The sequence below is a fragment of the Symphalangus syndactylus genome, chromosome 4 (assembly GCF_028878055.3).
Source record: "Symphalangus syndactylus isolate Jambi chromosome 4, NHGRI_mSymSyn1-v2.1_pri, whole genome shotgun sequence".
NCBI lineage: Eukaryota > Metazoa > Chordata > Mammalia > Primates > Hylobatidae > Symphalangus > Symphalangus syndactylus.
Window position 1 is genome coordinate 115,135,874 of NC_072426.2, and position 17,984 is coordinate 115,153,857.

The 17,984-nt window shown below is 38.1% G+C and overlaps 1 protein-coding gene across 8 annotated transcripts in view; it reads left to right on the forward strand.

Annotated features, from left to right (window-relative positions):
• The window catches only part of IL15 (interleukin 15), a 376,963-nt gene that overhangs the window by 290,035 nt on the left and 68,944 nt on the right, over window positions 1-17,984 (forward strand). For 3 of the 8 annotated variants that reach the window (XR_010120381.1, XR_010120382.1, XM_055275994.2), the window contains exon 1: window positions 6,359-8,875. The exons of 4 other annotated variants lie outside the window; for them this stretch is intronic. Coding sequence is in view for 1 of the 4 variants with exons in the window: in XM_055275994.2 (XP_055131969.2) it covers window positions 8,203-8,875 (673 nt within the window). In the remaining 3 variants the exon portion in view is untranslated. Of the gene's footprint in view, window positions 1-6,358; window positions 8,876-9,346; window positions 9,364-17,984 lie in introns of those variants that run through there. One more of the 8 variants, XM_055275988.2, reaches the window with a different exon arrangement.

Genomic DNA, 17,984 nt, shown 5'->3' on the forward strand with positions numbered 1-17,984 from the left:
GTTCCTCATTGCATTTCACTTTTAGTATCCCTCAATCAAGTTGTACAAGAAAGCCTGCTGAGATTGCACTGAATCTATAGATATCTTTGGGAAGAACTGACATCTTTACAGCATTAAATTTTCAAATTCATAGACATGGTGTATCTTTCCAAGCATTTATGAGGGGTTGGCAAACATTTTCTGTAAAGAGCAAGGCAGTAAGTATTTTAAGTTTTGTTAAATTATTTGGTCTCTCTTGCAACTTCTCAACTGCAAAAGCCATAGCCATATGTAAACAAATGAGTATAGATGTATTCTAAAAACAAAAGCAGAGCATGAACAGCAGGCCATAGTTTACCAACCTCTAATTTATGTCATCTTCAGTTTCTCTCACCAATACCATAGTAGTCCCTCCTTTTCTGTGGAGCATACATTCCAAGACCTCTGGTGGATGCCATAACTGCAGGTAGTACAAACCCTGTATGTACTATGTTTCTTCTTATATATACCTATCTATGATTAAAGCTTAATTACAAATTAGGCATAGTAAGAGCTTAACAATAATAACTAATCTCTCTCAAAATACCTTATTGTACTGTACTCACCTATTTTAAACTGTGGTTCACCTCGAGTAACAGAAACCTTGGAAAGCAAAACCACCAATAAGGCAGAGGACTACTGTATTTGGCAGTTTCAGTGCACATGATGCCAACTTTACGCTTAAGTATTCTGTATTGGATGCTTTTGTAAATTGTAGTTTTTAAATTTTAATTTCTTATTATTAGTGGCTTAAATAAGAAATTATCATTGATGTTTACATATTTATCTTGTATCCTGGGACACTACTAAATTCACTTATCATTCCAGAAATTTTTGGTAGGTTCCTCATAAATTTGTTGTCTGCAAATATAGACAGTTTACCTATTTATTCCCAATATTAGTTATTTATTTAAATATTTATTTATTTTTGTTACACTGCATTGTCTAGGATAGCCAGTTCCAGCTGAATAGGAGTGATGAGAGGAGACATCTTTGCTTATAGCTAACTTTGGAGAAAGCATTAATCTTTCTCTAAAAATAAGGTGTTAGCTGTAGACTTTATGTGGATGCCTTTTATCAGGTTGAAGGAGTTCCTTCTATTTCTATTTTGCTGAAATGTTCTATCATGGCTGAACACTAAATTTTTTCAGATGGTTTTCTTCTTTATTCAGATAATATGGAAAATTACATTGACTGACTTTCAAATATTAAATCAGCTACACATTGCATGGGAGATCTCTAGCTGCTCTTGTTCCTTATTATACATTTTTGGATTAGATTTGCTAATATTTTGTTAAGAAGTTTTGTGCAATGTTTAGAAAAGATGTAACTATATCTGTAGATTTATTTTCATGTAATATCTTTGGTTTTGGCAGAATAACTCTGGACTTCTACAGTAAGTTAGAAAGTGTTTTTCTCCTATGTTTCCTTAAAGAATTTGTGTATGATTGGTATTATTAATATTTTTTCCTTAATTGTTTAATAGAATTTGCCATTGAAACCATCTGGGCCTGGAGTTTCCTTTGTGGGAAGGACTTTAATTATAAATTTAATTTCTAAAATAGACATAGATCAATTTAAACTTTTTTTATGTGAGCTTTCATAAATTGTGGCTTTCAAGTTTGTCCTTTTTTATCAAGTTGTCAAATTTATTGCCATAAGGCTGTTAATATTCCTTATTATTCTTTGATGCATACAGTATATTAGTAATGTCTACTCCTTCAATGCTTATGCTGGTAATTTACATTTTCTCTCTTTTTTCTTAATCAATTAGCTAAAAGCAATTTAGCCAAAGATTTACTAATTGTATTGATCTCTTCAAATAAGTAACTTGTTTTCTTTCCTTTTCTTCCATTTCAGCTCTTGTTTCCTTTAATTTACTTTGTGTATATTTTTCTTATTCTAAAGGTAGAAGCTTATTCTATTGATTTTGATCTTTTTGTTTGTAATACGAGTATTTAAAACTATAAATTTCTAAAAGCTGTTAGCTGTGTCACTCAAGTATTGGTATGTTTTGTTTTCATTATCATTCAGTTCAAAATATTTTATAGTTTCTTCTGTGATTTCTTCTTTGATCCATTGTTTATTTAGATAAAGATTTGTTGTTTATCTTGGAAACTTGTCAGAACATACCTTAGGAAATTGTTAAGCACTGTTCTTGCTTACATTTAGGGTATAAAGCATGCTTAGAATATAAAGTATGAGTAGAGAATAGACTCAGGATTGAATCTATGTATATACACGATCTGTATTCCCCCACAGGTTATAGCAGATTTGATTTCATTTCAGAGAGTTATTGAGATCCAAGATGGTGTCACGTCAGAGGGGGTGGCATAAATGTGAAGGAGAAAGTTTCAGTATCAGAGTAGACATGATGCTACAGGTCAGGAGAGCCTTTGGTTGAGGACATCAAGCTTGATGCATAACAGAAACTTATAAATGTGACAAAGCCAAAAAGCACACAACTCTCAAATAAAATAAGTAATCATGAAGAACTGCCATAATATGACTCTGCTATATAATTAGAGAATATGTAGCAAAAAATTATGGAATGTATGTTAAATATAAACAATGCAAAAGTGAGTAGCTTATTGGTATGGCAAAATTCATGGATGTGTTAAATAGATGGTAAGTTTGTAACCTGAAAGACATGTTAAAGGTAGAATAAATGAAATATATACTAGAATGAACAAGAATATTACTTATAATAGAAAAGGATAAAAGTTGTAGTTATGATCATGCCCTTTTCATGCAGGCATTTTTATATATAATCTTTAAGTTGGCTATTATCAGTGACATCCAACATGGTCCCATTCTAACCCATTCACATGTTTCGTGTCCATGAGGTGTAGATAAAACCCATAGTTGTTTAGGAGGCTAATTGAAAAAGAATTTTGCTCCTATGTTGCTCTGATATGGTTTGGATTTTTGTCCCCTTTGAATCTCATGTTGAAATGTAATCCCCAGTGTTGGAGATGGGTCCTGGTGGGAAGTCATGAAAGTCAAAGGGAAACCTTGGGGTCAAGAGGGTGGATCTCTTATGAATGGCTTGGTGCCCTCCCCATGGTAATAAGTGAGTTCTCCAGAGCTCATGTGAGATCTGGTTGTCTAAAGAGCCTGGCACTTCCTCTTTCCTCTCTCTTGCTCCTGCTGTCACCATATGACATTCCTGCTCCCACTTCACCTTCTGCCATGAGTAAAAGCTCCCTGAGGCCTCCCCAAGAGCTGAGTAGAGGGCCTTTGCCATGCTTCCTGTACAGCCTGCAGAACTATGAGCCAATTAAACTTCTTTTCTTTATAAATTACCCAGTCTTAGGTATTCCTTTATGGAAATGAAAACAGACTAACACACTCTCTGGGAGAGTGTGTGTTTTGGCCCTAGGTAACTTCCGTCTGTGCATTCCATTCTTATTCAAACCTCAGCCTTGGTCTCTGTCACCACAGCATTAGCATAGAAGGTTGACATGGCAGAGACTGAGAAACATAGGGAAGGAGATAGCTGTGTTTATGTGAAGATTATATAATTCAGGATTTGGGTAGTGAGATCCTTTCACACACTTGTATCCTACACTTGGTACCCTACACCTGGTGCCCCATTTCTTTTACATCTCATTGTGTGTTTTAAATTCATTTAATATACCATGTTATTTGAGCATCTTAATTTGGTCTGTAAGTTTTCCTAAGACTTTCAGGGTAGTAATTGGAGGCTACCATTTCATCAAGGTAATTTCCCACATAACCATAATAACAAAATCAATGATATTTTAGCCAGTGATCAGAACCCCATATTGATACTTTAACCAGTGATTAGAACTAATTTTAATATATATTATGAAGAAATTTTAGTTGAAAATTTAATAAAAAGTGATTGTAGGATTAAACACACACATAAACCACAGAATGAAGTTATACAAATATACAAATTATCAAATCATTTCATGATAATGGAAAGAGCTTTTTTACATACATATATATATATATATATACACATACATACACACATATCTATAAGTTTCTAGATTTTGATTCTAGCAAGTATTTAAACTATGAAACAAGAGGTGATTTTTTTTTAACCAAGATTAATATAACAAATATTTATTGAAGGCCAACTATTTGCCAGCCATAGAGTCAAAGCCAATGCCAGTTTAACTTTGTTGACATAAACATATTATTGGTATTGACTCGATTTACACTTTTTGTAAAGGTTATTATGTGTTATAAAAAAAGCATTAATTTTAATCATAGAACAAATTCAAGGAATGTGTATTTGCCATGTTTTAGCCAATATATGTGAAGAGAAGTAAAATTCCTTTTTATAATTTGTCATTGAAATAAATGCTGACAAGATCCGTTATATACATTTATAATATACTCTCAGATTATAAATCTAAATAGGCTTATTAATGTTTTGTAACTAGATTTTAATTGTTAAGGTCAACATTAAATGACTGTTCAGAATAGTACTGGTAGCATATGAACTTGTCATTTTTTTCTACTTAAGCCCCTTCCCCCCTACATTAAGTACCAATGCATTTAAGATAACATGTACTTTTAAATATATTAAAAATTAAGTATGTTATTGTGATGGTTAATATTGAGTGTCAACTTGATTGAATTGAAAGAAGCAAAGTATTATCCTTCGGTGTGTCTGTGAGGGTGTTGACAAAGGAGATTAACATTTGAGTCAGTGAACGGAGAGAGGCAGACCCACCCTTAATGTGTAGGTACCATCTAAATAGCTGCCAGCACAGCTAGAATAAAGTAGGCAGAAAAACAAGCAAGGATTATACTTGCTCAGTTTTCCAGCCTTCATCATTCTCCCGTGCTGGATGCTTCTTGCCCTCAAACATCAGACTCCAAGTTCTTCAGCTTTTGGACTCTTGGACTTACACCAGTGGTTCGCCGGGGGCTCTCAGGCCTTAGGCCACAGGCTGAAGGCTGCACTGTTGTCTTCCCTACTTCTGAGGTTTTGGGACTTGGACTGATCCACCACTGGCTTCCTTGCTCCTCAGTTTGCAGACGGCCTGTCGTGGAATATTACCTTGTGATCATGAGTCAATTCTCCTTAATAAACTCCCTTTCATATATACATATATTTTATTAGCTCTGTCCCCCTAGAGAACCCTGACTAATACAGTTATTATTGTTCTTAATCTCCAGCTTGAAACTAGGCGTCTTTTCTTCTTTGTCATGGGTACACTCTGACATTTCAGTTCAAAGTCACCCATCTCTATTAGAATCTGCCAGCTCCTAGTTCCTCTGTTTCAAACCTGCAGCAATGTTCTGCCAGCCTTTTGTCAGTCACTTTATTCAAATAACTTATGTTAGTAGCAGGGCTGCAATACCTATTGCAGTTTCATTACAGAAACGTAAGATGATAACGCAGAAATTCAAGGAAAACTGAAGAGTTTCCTCCCTGGTGGTGACTAAAGTTACCCTGAAGCAAACAAAATTGGACCAAGACATATTGTCTGAGGGTCCATGACTTCTTTCCTTATGAACTCTGTTTTAGAAACAGTGGAGAATGGTTGCCAATTTAAAGGCATCAGAGAGTAGGAATGTGTATTCAAGCGAGACTGTCTGAGTTCAAATCCTTGCTGGGTCAGTCAATTTCCATGTGATCTTAGGCAAGCTGTATAATTGTTTGGGCCTTGGTTTTCCCATTTGTAAAATGGAGATAATAATAGTTTATATCTCATAGCTTTGCTGTGAGGATTTAATAAGTTAACATTTGTGTTTAGCACAGCACTGGAGAAATGGCAGATTGGAGGAACTACGGAAGTCCTAACTAATATTGCTGTGGTTCTGAAAAAGCAGCAACTTGAGGAGCTCTTGAAAACTTAAATAGTATTTAAGGCCAAGAGCATCCGTCTATTGCCAGGATCACCAGAAAAAAATGTGAGAAGCAACTTCGAGGTAATGCTGCATTTCAGCATGCTTTACCCCAAATGGAAACGTAGAGGACCCAGGCAGGCCATGTTTTCCAAAGAGCAAGGGATCAACTTGTTCTTGATGGGTGGTTTAAATCTTAGGAAAACCATAAATAAGGCCACAGTCATGGACTTTGAACACTAAATCAGATGAAATAACTTGTAACTTCTTCCATGTAATCACAAAATCTAGAGAACATTTATTAGTAATTTATTTTAAAGACGATTACCCAATTGACATTGTCTTTGAAAAAAGATATTAAAAATTTATTAAACTATAATTTTATTGTTAATTATTTGAATTCAAGAAGATTATTATGATCACTTCTGTGAGGTTTAGTTAATTTCCACTTCTTTCCACATTATAATATTATTAGTTATCTTAAGACAGTTTCAAATTATTTCATCAATCTTTATCTTTGCTTTTAATTTATGCAGCAGAATTACTTGTTCATTGGTATGAGTAATTTTCAATATTTTGCCAAACAGCCTGTGGCAACTGAAAACACAAGTTGCATACATTAGACTTTTCTTTTTGAGTGCAATGCAACAAAAACAAATTATGCTGCAAACCCAACTTCATTGAACTGCAGGCACTCATAACTACTTAAAAATACTTTTAAAATATCTGTATTTATGAAAACAAATTTGACCAACATATTTGGGAGGCAAATAGTAGAGCAAAGCATATCTTATGACTATAATAATTTTTTATCGTACTTTGTTGTTATTTATGTTTTTTATCTCCCTACTCTGACAAAATGCTTTATATATCATTCAGTCCATCTTATTCTAGAACCTACTATATTTGAAACCCAATAAATAGTTGTAGACCAATTTTCTTACTGTTACATATTCAGATTATTCCTTAAAGTTCACCCTACAAGTAAACTTTCCATCAATTTCATAATGTGGTGAAAACTCTCTAGTAGCTCAGAACATTCTTGGTGGTCTCAATGTATTAAAAGTATGCAGTCAGATACTGATGTCCCTGAGTCCTGCAGATAGCTAACAAAGCTGAAGCCCACAGGCTAGTGAGCACCAGCTGAGAGCAACTTTCTATAGACTTTGTGGGCAGTCCAAGAGAGACAGGATCTGAGATGTGATGATATGTCCTCTGGCAGCAGCAATATCTGATATCGAGCTCTGCTAGGTGGTGCTGAGTGTGGCCTCTGAGGTGTCTTATTATCTGGACACCTGCTTCCTTCACCGGCTGTAGAGAACACAGTATCCATTAAAGGAGCTGAAGGAGGTGCTAGAGGAGTTTACATGGCAGGAGTCCAGGAAGCTCTGCAGCAGTCCAAAATGAGGTTGGGGCACATGATACACTTGTTCATCCCTATTCTCTATCTTCACACATATGCATATCTGTCCTTCCGTGGCTGCTGTATCCTTGTGATGGGATCCAATCCAGCTGCAGTCTTGCTCTCCCAATGCATGCTCATTCTGCAAATCAGAGCTTCAACGTATTGCTACGAAAAATTCTGACTGGTCTTGAAATCCATTGACATCATCACAAGAAAATTCAACATGACATCGTCATGAACAGAAACGGATGATTGCTTCATATTCTTAAATATAATTTCCAACTATGGTGAAATTTTGAATGGTTGTAAAAACTGTTTTTGCATTTTTGTGCCTCACTTATTTTGTTAATGGAGACTATCTAGAGTTTGAAGTAATTCTCATCAAAAAATCGATCAGTAATTATTTCAAATATAAAACTGATATCGAAAAATTGAGTTAATGAAAATAAACTCAATTTTTTCATAAAAATATGAAATTATATGGGACTTTATATACATGGAAAGTGAATAATTTCTATTATTTTTCTATTTGATATTTATCATATTTATGTAATTAAAAAACATAATTAAATTTTAAACTAAATTAAACTGAGCTCCAGGAAGACTTATCATTTTCTCTGAACCGTGACTCTGAAAATTTGGAAAGCACCGTGCAAGAGGGATTTTCAGTGATTCACAGGAGTGCAAGATTCTGCAAAGTACTTTCAAAACGGAGCGTGAGGTCTTTGCTACTGCCTTTATGGCATGCAAATCACTCAGCCTCAACTCAGTTCCTTCCTCCAATGTAAAAATACTACAAAAACAACATCTCACGCTTCCATCAAATGGGACTATGTGTGATATTTTACACTGGACTATACAATAGACTGGAAAAGTGATCCGCAGAGAGGCTCATTGCTGTAAGTTCACTCCCTGTACCAACTGTCTTGCACAAAGCTGCCACCCTGATGTCTTCTTCCAACATTTCCCCTAGTTGGACTTCAAACTTTCCTTCTTCCAGCCTGTGCTGGGACCAAGAGGCCCGTCTAGAGCAGCTGCCCAGCATTCGGATCCGACATCCTTTTCCCTTTCCTCTGGACGACTTGGATGCGCGCCAGCCCAGCCCGGGTCTCCAGGTTCAGCTGCGGAAGCTTCCCACATGGTGCCCGTCGATTGGGATGCGGCTGGTGGGCTCCGTCCAGTGTCCTTGTGCCTTCTCTGCAGGTGTCCCAGCAGGTAGAGGAGGAGACCGGTGGCTGGTGTTCCTGCAAGGCGGGGCTGGGGCTCCTCGATGTCCTTGCGCTCGCACTGCAGGTTCTGCGCCCCAGGCCCCGGCAGGGACGGAAACAGGCCGGGAAGCAGTGACACCTGGGGCCGTCAGTCATCCAGGAGCCGCCGCCACCCGCCCCACCCCCAGTCTCCGCGGGAGGTGTTTGTCTTCGTCTCTGCTCCCGGCTCTTTCTCTTTCACTTTTCTTTTCGCCGGGGTTTGGGAATCCGGGTGGAAGGCGCCCGGGGGAATCCCAGCTGACTCGCTCACTGCCTTCGAAGTCCGGCGCCCCGCCGGGAGGGAACTGGGTGGCCGCACCCTCCCGGCTGCGGTGGCTGTCGCCCCCCACCCTGCAGCCAGGACTCGATGGAGGTACAGAGCTCGGCTTCTCTGCCTTGGGAGGGGAGTGGTGGTGGTTGAAAGGGCAATGGAATTTTCCCCGAAAGCCTACGCCCGGGGCTCCTCCCAGCTCCAGCGCTACCCTCTGGTCTACCCAACCGGCCGGGCTGCCCCGCCCTCTCATGGGGGAAAACTTAGCCGCAACTTCAATTTTTGGTTTTTCCCCTAATGACACTTTAATGACACTTCCGAGGCTCTCCTCGCCATCCTCCCGCTTCCGGAGGAGCGCAGATCGCAGGTCCCTTTGTCCCTGGCGTGCGACTCCCTACTGCGCTGCGCTGTTACGGCGTTCCAGGCTGCTCGCTAGCGCGAGGCGGGCCGGGCACCCTGCGCTCAGCTGGGAGGGTGAGGGACGCGCGTCTGGCGGCCCCAGCTGAGCTGCCGGTTTCTGAGAAGACGCTGTCCCGCAGCGCTGAGGGCTGAGTTCTGCACCCCGTCAAGCTCAGGAAGGCCAAGAAGAGGTACTGCAGCTCCCCACTTCCTAACTGCTCCCGCCCCAAACTCCTTGTGGGCCGGTGCAGATGTCTGTGCGTGTGCGTCTATCCCTACCTTTGCAAAATCAAATTATCGCCCTCTTCTTTGCTTGCACACGTCTTCTGGGAGAGACATTTGCAGGAATGGTCAGTGCTTGGCAGTCAGGCCTGGGTCTGTATTGGTTCCAACTCTGCGCCAGCCAGTTACCTCTTAGAGAAGCAATAGTGTATCTAGAATGTCGAAGGAACTTGGAAAAAATACGAGCGAATTTCACTGAAATCAAATCATTATTCAAGGTGGCTTTTAAATGAACATCCAGCCAATTTTTTCAAGTGTTATTAAGATCGCATGTTGCAAGGGTATACAGTTCATTTGACTTTATGTAATTCCATGCATTAAAAACTATGTTGACTTCAAAGTATGTCTAAACCAAACTAATTCTTAAATGATGCTTACAACAGATTCTTAAATAGGATGAGTCAGCAATTTCAAAACTGGAAGTAAAGTGGTGGTCACCAGCTAGTTTCCATTATATATATTTTAAACTACTATCTAATATTATGATACTGGTGGTGGCCAACTAAGTGGTCGTCATCCTTATCTTGTCAGTGTGGTGAAAGAGGCCATATTAGCTAGACTGAATTTTTGCTCAGGTATTACAGAATAAACTGGTGATTATGCATCCTGCCACGTAGAGGTTACAAGGTGAACCATTCTACTGAAAGCCTCAAGATACAACACACTTTTGGAAGGCTGAGGTGAGAGGATAGCTTGAGACCAGGAGTTCCAGTTTATAGTGAGCTATATGATCTGCTACTGCACTCCAGCCTGTCAAAAAATACAGAAATGAATAAAAAAGATATAATACAGGTTACATTTTTAAACTCCTGTTGTTTTCGTGTTAAGTAATGTGGCCAACAGAGCAAGGAGATACAAGGGAAGGAGCATAAAGATATATAAAGAGAAGAACTGAAAATACAGCAAAAGCCATTTAGATTTAAAAAGTGAAGAAAAAGCTAGTTTTACTTAAAGTTAACAAGTATCATAGAGATCTTAAGGTTTGTCATGATTGTCTTAGTTGCGTGTCCTTATGTTTCTGTTTTCTCACAGAATTTTAGTCAGTCAGAAGAGTCTCTCCTGCAGTATCATCTGCTTTGCAACAGTGACAGAGAAGAGTCAGTTGGCCATTGGTCTGGAACTTCTGATAGGCAGGGTGTTCGCATACTTTTGTTTTCACTGTTCCCTGCTGATTTGGAGTGGCAACTCCAGAACCTGTTTGGAAGCTATAGTTCTGGATGGAATTTTCCTGCAGACTACTGGTGATTAAAATGATGCTCTTTTGTTTTAATCCATGAAATTAATGTAGCCAGTGTCAACAGCTATATTGCAAGGCACAATGTTTGTCAATGAAATATATGTTTATAAATTTCCTTGGGGGATGGAGAAAACAGTGGTTTAAAGTTTATCGAAATAGATTTTGGAAGTGGAAGGTTTTAAAGCCTACGGGATACTCCATCTCAGATTTGCTGCCTCTGATGGATTTCAGGATAGCTAGAAAAGGAGCCCTAAAATGCTGGGTACTTGCAGATTTTTCTCAGGAAAATATCCATAACTTTGATCAGCTTTTTAAATGGGTCTCTGACCCAAAACAGTTTTAAATCTTTTAAAAATATAGACTACTGTCCTTTTCCCCCACATCTCTCCTGGATTTTAATGTTGAGTTCTGCTCATTGTGTTAACTATTTTTCTGAAGGTTAGCTAATCATAATACAGAGTTCTGTCTTCAGATCCATAACTTAAGTTATGAGAAACAGTATGAATAATAGCTAACATTGTTGAGTTCTTATTATGTATCAGACATTGTTCTAAGGATGTATTTTTAAAAAACATCATAATAAACTTATGTGGTAGGCAATATATTTTACAGCTGAGGAAATTCTCAAGGTCACAGAGCTAGAAAGTGGTAGAGTTGGAATTCCAACTCAGACAAGTTTAAGACTGTTGGTATTTATGGAGGATGGTATTATTTGCATGAAAATATTTCCTACAATTTGACAGTGATAATCAATCCCTATTTATTTTGGGGCAGCGTTGTAATGGTAGCATGCCGGTTTTAAAGTAATGTTTGTATGGTACTTATGCAATTGACATTATTATATTTTTAAAGATTATCTTTATAATCAAATAATATTCATTTGAGTATCAATATGTATTTGGTATATTGGAGAAATTTCCTTTATGGTCCCTGAATGAAAACATTTGTCTAATTTGCATCACTTTCTGCTGAAAGAGTCTGACAAATAGTAGTCAAATGTGGATTGATCTAGATATCTGTCTCTGCCTATTTATGTATCCCTTCATCCATACAACTAGAAGTCTGGGATTCATGGAGAGGTTAGAGAAGAAGAGTTTCCCGTAATATCACAGCTGGAGATGATATAGTTAACTATTTGGGACATCCTCTCTTCAGAAGGCGTTATGGTAGAAGGGTTGGCAAGAAGCCACTTCTTTTGCTCAATATTAGCTCTTTGATTTACTTACCCATTGATTACAGTAACTGCATGAGACTACCGACACTGAACATTGCTTAAATACTTGCTGCTGTCCTATAGGAATGGGTTGGATGGAAAAATTCCATAGAGGAGTTGAAGGAAAAATTGTTATTTTAGTGAGTACTGGAATGCATTAACTAACACCTATTTGATGGTGAATTTCACTAATTAAATACTATCAAGTATATGTCTATATGTGTGCATATATGGCTATATGTATATATACTGTATATGTGCATATATGTGTGTGTATGTATATATTGTACTGTACTATTTGTTAACAGCTGTGGGCAGACAAGGGCTAATTTTTACTCAGCTTCCAGACTGTATTGACTAGGTAAACATAAGTAGCTAAGAAATCTTGACAGAAAGCCTGAAGTATAAATTATTGCTATTAACAGTGCCATTCCAGTAGGAACCTAATGTGGTTTTGAAAGTTTCAAAGTGGAAGCCTCTGCTGTGTTTCAGGCACCATACTGGCACTTTATCTGTATGTCCTCATTGAATTTGAGTAACTATTGCATTTTTATCCTGAATTTACAAAGAAAAAAAAAAGGCATGCAGAGTTTCACTTGCATTAGGACACATCTAGGTAAGACAGACACTCCACTGAGATTTATCTTGATTCTAATGTTAATGCTCCTTTTCGGATATCATATGTATTCTCTTCTAAGAAAACTCAGGTGTTCAGTGTACTGAAAACTAAAATGCTGCTATCCTTACCTTGAAATAGACCCTGGTCATCATTTGGGGTGATTTAATGCTATTTATTAATTTGCCTATGTCAAAGAATATTGCCCTTTATTAAACAACAAAAAAAAGTTGTTTAGTGCTGGAGTCAGAAAGAGGAGAAAAAGAGGCTCTTTGATCTCAGGTTAGTTCACTAATATTATTTGTCCACATTTCACATCCAGAGTCAGGGTATTTGTATGCATTTATTTTATAGTGTTTCATACCACTGCAGGGGCAGAAGACTCTATGTAGACCATATAAAAAAGGATTTTTGTAAAGTCCACATGTAATACACAATTGTTTCTTCTCTAAATGCTAATAGTTCCTCCAAGTGCTGACAGGATGCAGATAAGATCAGGAAAGTGACAAATTATTTTGTGAAATGAGGGAATTGAAACTGAAAATGGTTCTAGAACAGGAAAATATGATGGTTGTAAGGTTGACGGGGGTGGTGGTGGGGGTAAGCTCTGCTTATCATTGTGACACACAAAAGGAGCCCAGAGAGAGTCTTAGGTCCCTTATATCACTGAATGCTACTTCTCCTTCCTGAGTATTTTGCTTATGTACCTTCTAATAGAAATTTGACAAAGTAGTCCTTGCACACTGTTAGCACTGACCTCTAAAATTATCAAATAATTTTTTCTTAATTGAACATTTTACTGTTAAAGATTTTCTATATTTAAGTTATTTGATTTCCTGACTCATCTGCAACAAAAATAAGTACATAAAACTTGATTTTTTATTTGGAGGATTTTTGTTGTGAAAATTATGCTTGCTTATGTTATTTAAAATGCTATCATTACAAAATTAATCAAATGAACCATTAATTTTTGATAAGTGATTATTAAGCATAAAACTAAAACATATATACCCAAAGGATTATAAATCATGCTGCTATAAAGACACATGCACACGTGTGTTTATTGCGGCACTATTCACAATAGCAAAGACTTGGAACCAAGCCAAATGTCCATCAATGATAGACTGGATTAAGAAAATGTGGCACATATACACCATGGAATACTATGCAGCCATAAAAAAGGATGAGTTCATGTCCTTTGTAGGGACATGGATGAAGCTGGAAACCATCATTCTCAGCAAACTATTGCAAGGACAAAAAGCCAAACACCGCATGTTCTCACTCACAGTTGGGAATTGAACAATGAGAACACTTGGACATAGGAAGGGGAACATCACACACTGGGGCCTGTCACGGGGTGGGGGTAGGAGGGAGGGATAGCATTAGGAGATATACCTAATGTAAATGACGAATTAATGGGTGCAGCACACCAACATGGCGCATGTATACATATGTAACAAACCTGCACGTTATGCACATGTACCATAGAACTTAAAGTATAATTTAAAAAAAAAATAAGCCGCAATGTGGTTTTCCAGCTTCTAGAAACTTAGAAAGGTGCTAAGGAAATTTCTTGCATCAGTGTTTTGAATATAAATTATTTTTGTTGAAAAGTGTGAATATCGCTATGTTTTGTGGAGTTCTGAAAACCAAACCTGTATTGGAGAATAATAATAATAATAAATAATAACGTGCTCTTGAAAAAAAAAAACTAAAACAATATTGGAAATATATATCATACAAGTAGATATGTCAATGCTTTGATTAAAGATGTCTCTTATATCAACTTTTCAAATTGCCCCTTTATTTGGCACCCTGGTGAGGCAAGGCACATGTTAAGATTCTGGATAGGGAGAGATAGGCGTTTTTTTCCTAAAGTGGGAGAAGGGTAATTATGAAAGAGGAAGTGAGGAAGGAGAACTTGCCAGAAATCTGCCTGCTTTGGGCACACATCAGGCATATCTCTGGTAAAAGGGGCTCCTATGGAAGTAACGGATCTTGAAATCGGTTCCTTTAGAACCGTCTATGTCCACAAACCCCTGGGAAAGTTGTAGGGTATGCCAGAGGTGCGTATTGTTTGGTTGGGATATATAGTTCAGCCTTCTTTTCCACACCCTCCCTTTGGCTTCTGGATTACCATGGGTTACTGTGCTTAAAGCAAAGTACAGGGAGCGGGATGGGGAGCAGTAAAGAGCCCGGGCTAGCTTCTGTAGAGGTTTCCCACTGGGGACTAGTGCAAAATAAGCTCTAGTAGGGCTTGGATAGCCTCTGCAGTGAAGTCTCCTCTTCTAGCCTCAGCTGCAGTCACCCTGCCTCAGTGTTCCAGACACACTTGCCATTCTTTGTCAGCCTTCATGGGTCCTGCTCAAAATGTTAACCCTCTATAACTTTTTCTGTCCCCCCCTACTGCCCAGGCAGAATTATTTTCTCCCTTACATGAATTCATTTGGTACTGTCTACATTCCCTTATAACAACTTTAATGTCTGTAAACTCATTTTTATGTGTCTGATTCTACACCTACATTTTGAGTAAGGACAATGTGCTCCATGTGCTTAGCAGAGGGTTGGTCAGAGTCTATTTGTATTGACTTCAGCATGAGTCAATCATCATTCAAGTGTTTGACAGCTAAGCGGAGAACTGTAAAAGAGGTAGGAAACATAAGTAATATAGCAAAACAATGTTGTAATACTGTAATGAAAATAGTATTTTAGGGAAATTAGCTTGAGGTAGAATTTATTGAAGAAAAGACAATTAGAGATAAGGAAACCAGCTAGAAATCCATCACAGTTAATTCAGGAGTGTAGTTTCATTCTCATTTTCTGCTCAAGGACATAACTCTAGTAATTCATTCTTTTCATCACCATTTTTTTCTCTGTCTCTTATGAGTCTTTCCCAATACCACGTAGTCGTGCTATAACTTCTGCCATTTTTAAAAAAGACTCATGTTTTTCTCCTCACGTTTCTGCTCACTTCTATATCTGTTTTTTTTCTGCCCACATTTTACAGGAAAACTTACAACCTTAACTATATTCTCTGTTTCCAGTTTTCCTCTCTCCATTCTCTCCTGAACCAGCCAGGCTGTCACCTCCACTGCTCCACTAGAAATACACTTGTCAAAGGTACCACGAACATCCCTTTTATTAAATCCAGTGGTTAGTTCTTGGGTCCCTTCCTATGTACCCTTTTAGCAGGACCTGAGAGTTCTTCATGTGGCTTCCAAGCCACTCCCCTTCTCCTTATTTTCTTTTTACCATACCAGCAACAATTTCAGTCTCTGTCTAGTTCCTAATTTCCCTAACATGTAAATATAGCAGTCTGGGGGCGCAATCCTTAGGCCTGTTCTCTATCTTTACTCTCTGTCTTGGTGATCTCATCTAGTGTCATGGTTTTTAATCCCTTCTTACATTGATGATTCACAAATGTACATGTGAATCTAGCCATGACCTCTCCCCTGAACTCCAGACTCATTTAGCAGTCTATTTATCTGTTATTCACCAGTCTCTGATTGGATGTCTAATACTGACTGGATTCCTACCTTTACTGCCATATCTGCTTGCCCCACCTTCTTCCTCATCTTACTTGATGTCAATTTCATTCTCTTAGTTCCACAGATAATCAATCTATCTTGGATTTGTCCTTAACGTCTCTTTATATCATATTGCACGTTGAATCTGCCACCAAATTATTTAGCTAGGCCTTCAAAATATACCCCACATCCTATCTCTTCTCACCTTTTTTTTCACTGCTGTCACCTGGGTTCAAGTTGCTATCATGTCTCACAGTATTATTGCAAAAGTGCCTGCTGCTTGTCCCCTTATCTCCACCCCAGCCTGTTCTCAACATAGCAGCCACAGTGTTTCAGTTACCTGTCCCTGCATGTAAAGGATCAACAGCCATAAAACAAGAACAAAACAAAACAACACCCCCAGAACTTAGTGACTTGAATAATAATAATTTGTTGTTTATGGTGATCTTGTAATCTGGGCTACTTTCGGCTGCTTGACTCCTCCTAGGCTGCTGGAGATGAGACATTCAAGAAGGCATCTTCCTTCACATGTCTAGAACATCAGCTTGGATAGCTGGAAAGCTCATGGCTGGCCAGGCATCCATCTCTCTTTATGTGACCTCTATACATGGCTAACTTGGACTTTACGTAATGTTGGTATCAAGTAGTTGTATCATTTAACTAATTATTGACTTTCAGGATCCCCCATAGCTTATCTCATTATGGCATCAAACTCAGACTTTAAGTCTCTAAACTGGAGCTCCAGATGAGGATGATATTTCTCTGATGTAGTTTCTTGAGTGCAGAAACCTGTAACTAAGAAGATAGGTTATCTGTGACCTTCCCCTTGTCCCAACGTACAATGGTAAAACAAAAATAGGACAATTGCTTTAAAAAATACCATTTCAAAACAAGACAATAGAAGGCATATAACAGTCGCTAGTGCATAACAAGTCTAAATAGAGCCAGCATATATCCCAAGTTCTTGCTTTGGAAGCAATACATGTTCATGATTAAGGTTTAAATTTGTTCCCTAGGAGTGATTCTCTGTGGCTTTTAACTTTATCTTTTGCACTTTGGGCTCCTTTTCTCATTCTTTCTTTCTTTTCTATGAGAAATAATTTTTGCTATTCTTTGCAGTGGCGTAGCCTGCTTCCTGATGTTAGAGGGTTAATAATTTAGAGACCTTTTGTATATCACTTTTGTTTAACTGCTTTTTGTTTTTAAGTTCAATGATATTTAAAATCTCGGGGGCTTCCTATGAATTTTATTGAGATTCATTCACTCCGTTAGATAAAAGACATAACCAGAAAATCCTTGAGACAAGTTCCACTTTAATTTGTTGGGAAGTCAAGATGCCATAGAAGCCCTTACCGTTTTTAGAAGCCTTTTGACTAGTTGGCAAGGTCTATGAGACACCACTTTAAATCTTTCAGAGTTCTTAATGAAGGGCCTCCATGCCACACACCTGATTTGATCTTCACCCTGAGAGCACATGTAATAGTAGAGCCTGGATTTGATCTTTGCCCTGAAACTAATTATTTCTTGGAGAACCTTTTGCTGCCTGGAAAGGCAAGAATGAGAATAGGTGTTATTTTCCAATCTAGCAAGTCTTAGGTTGAACTATTTCGTCACTGCATTTCTAGCCTTCACTAACAGTGTCCTTGCCTCTCTCCAGGTGTCTTCCCACCACTCAGTCTCATAGTAGTTTCAATGTCAATTACTAATTTCCATATAATAAACTACCCCAAAACTTAGTGGCATAAAATAAGAACTATTTTATTTTCTTAAGCTCAAGAGAATGACTTGTCTCTACACTGCAATGTATGTGGCCTCAGCTGGTATGACTCAATGGTCAAGAGATGTCTGAGATGGCTCAGACATTAAGTCACATATATAGAGCTTCAGTTCTGGCTGTTGTCTGGACTCCTTGGTTCTCCTCCACTTAGTCTTTCCAC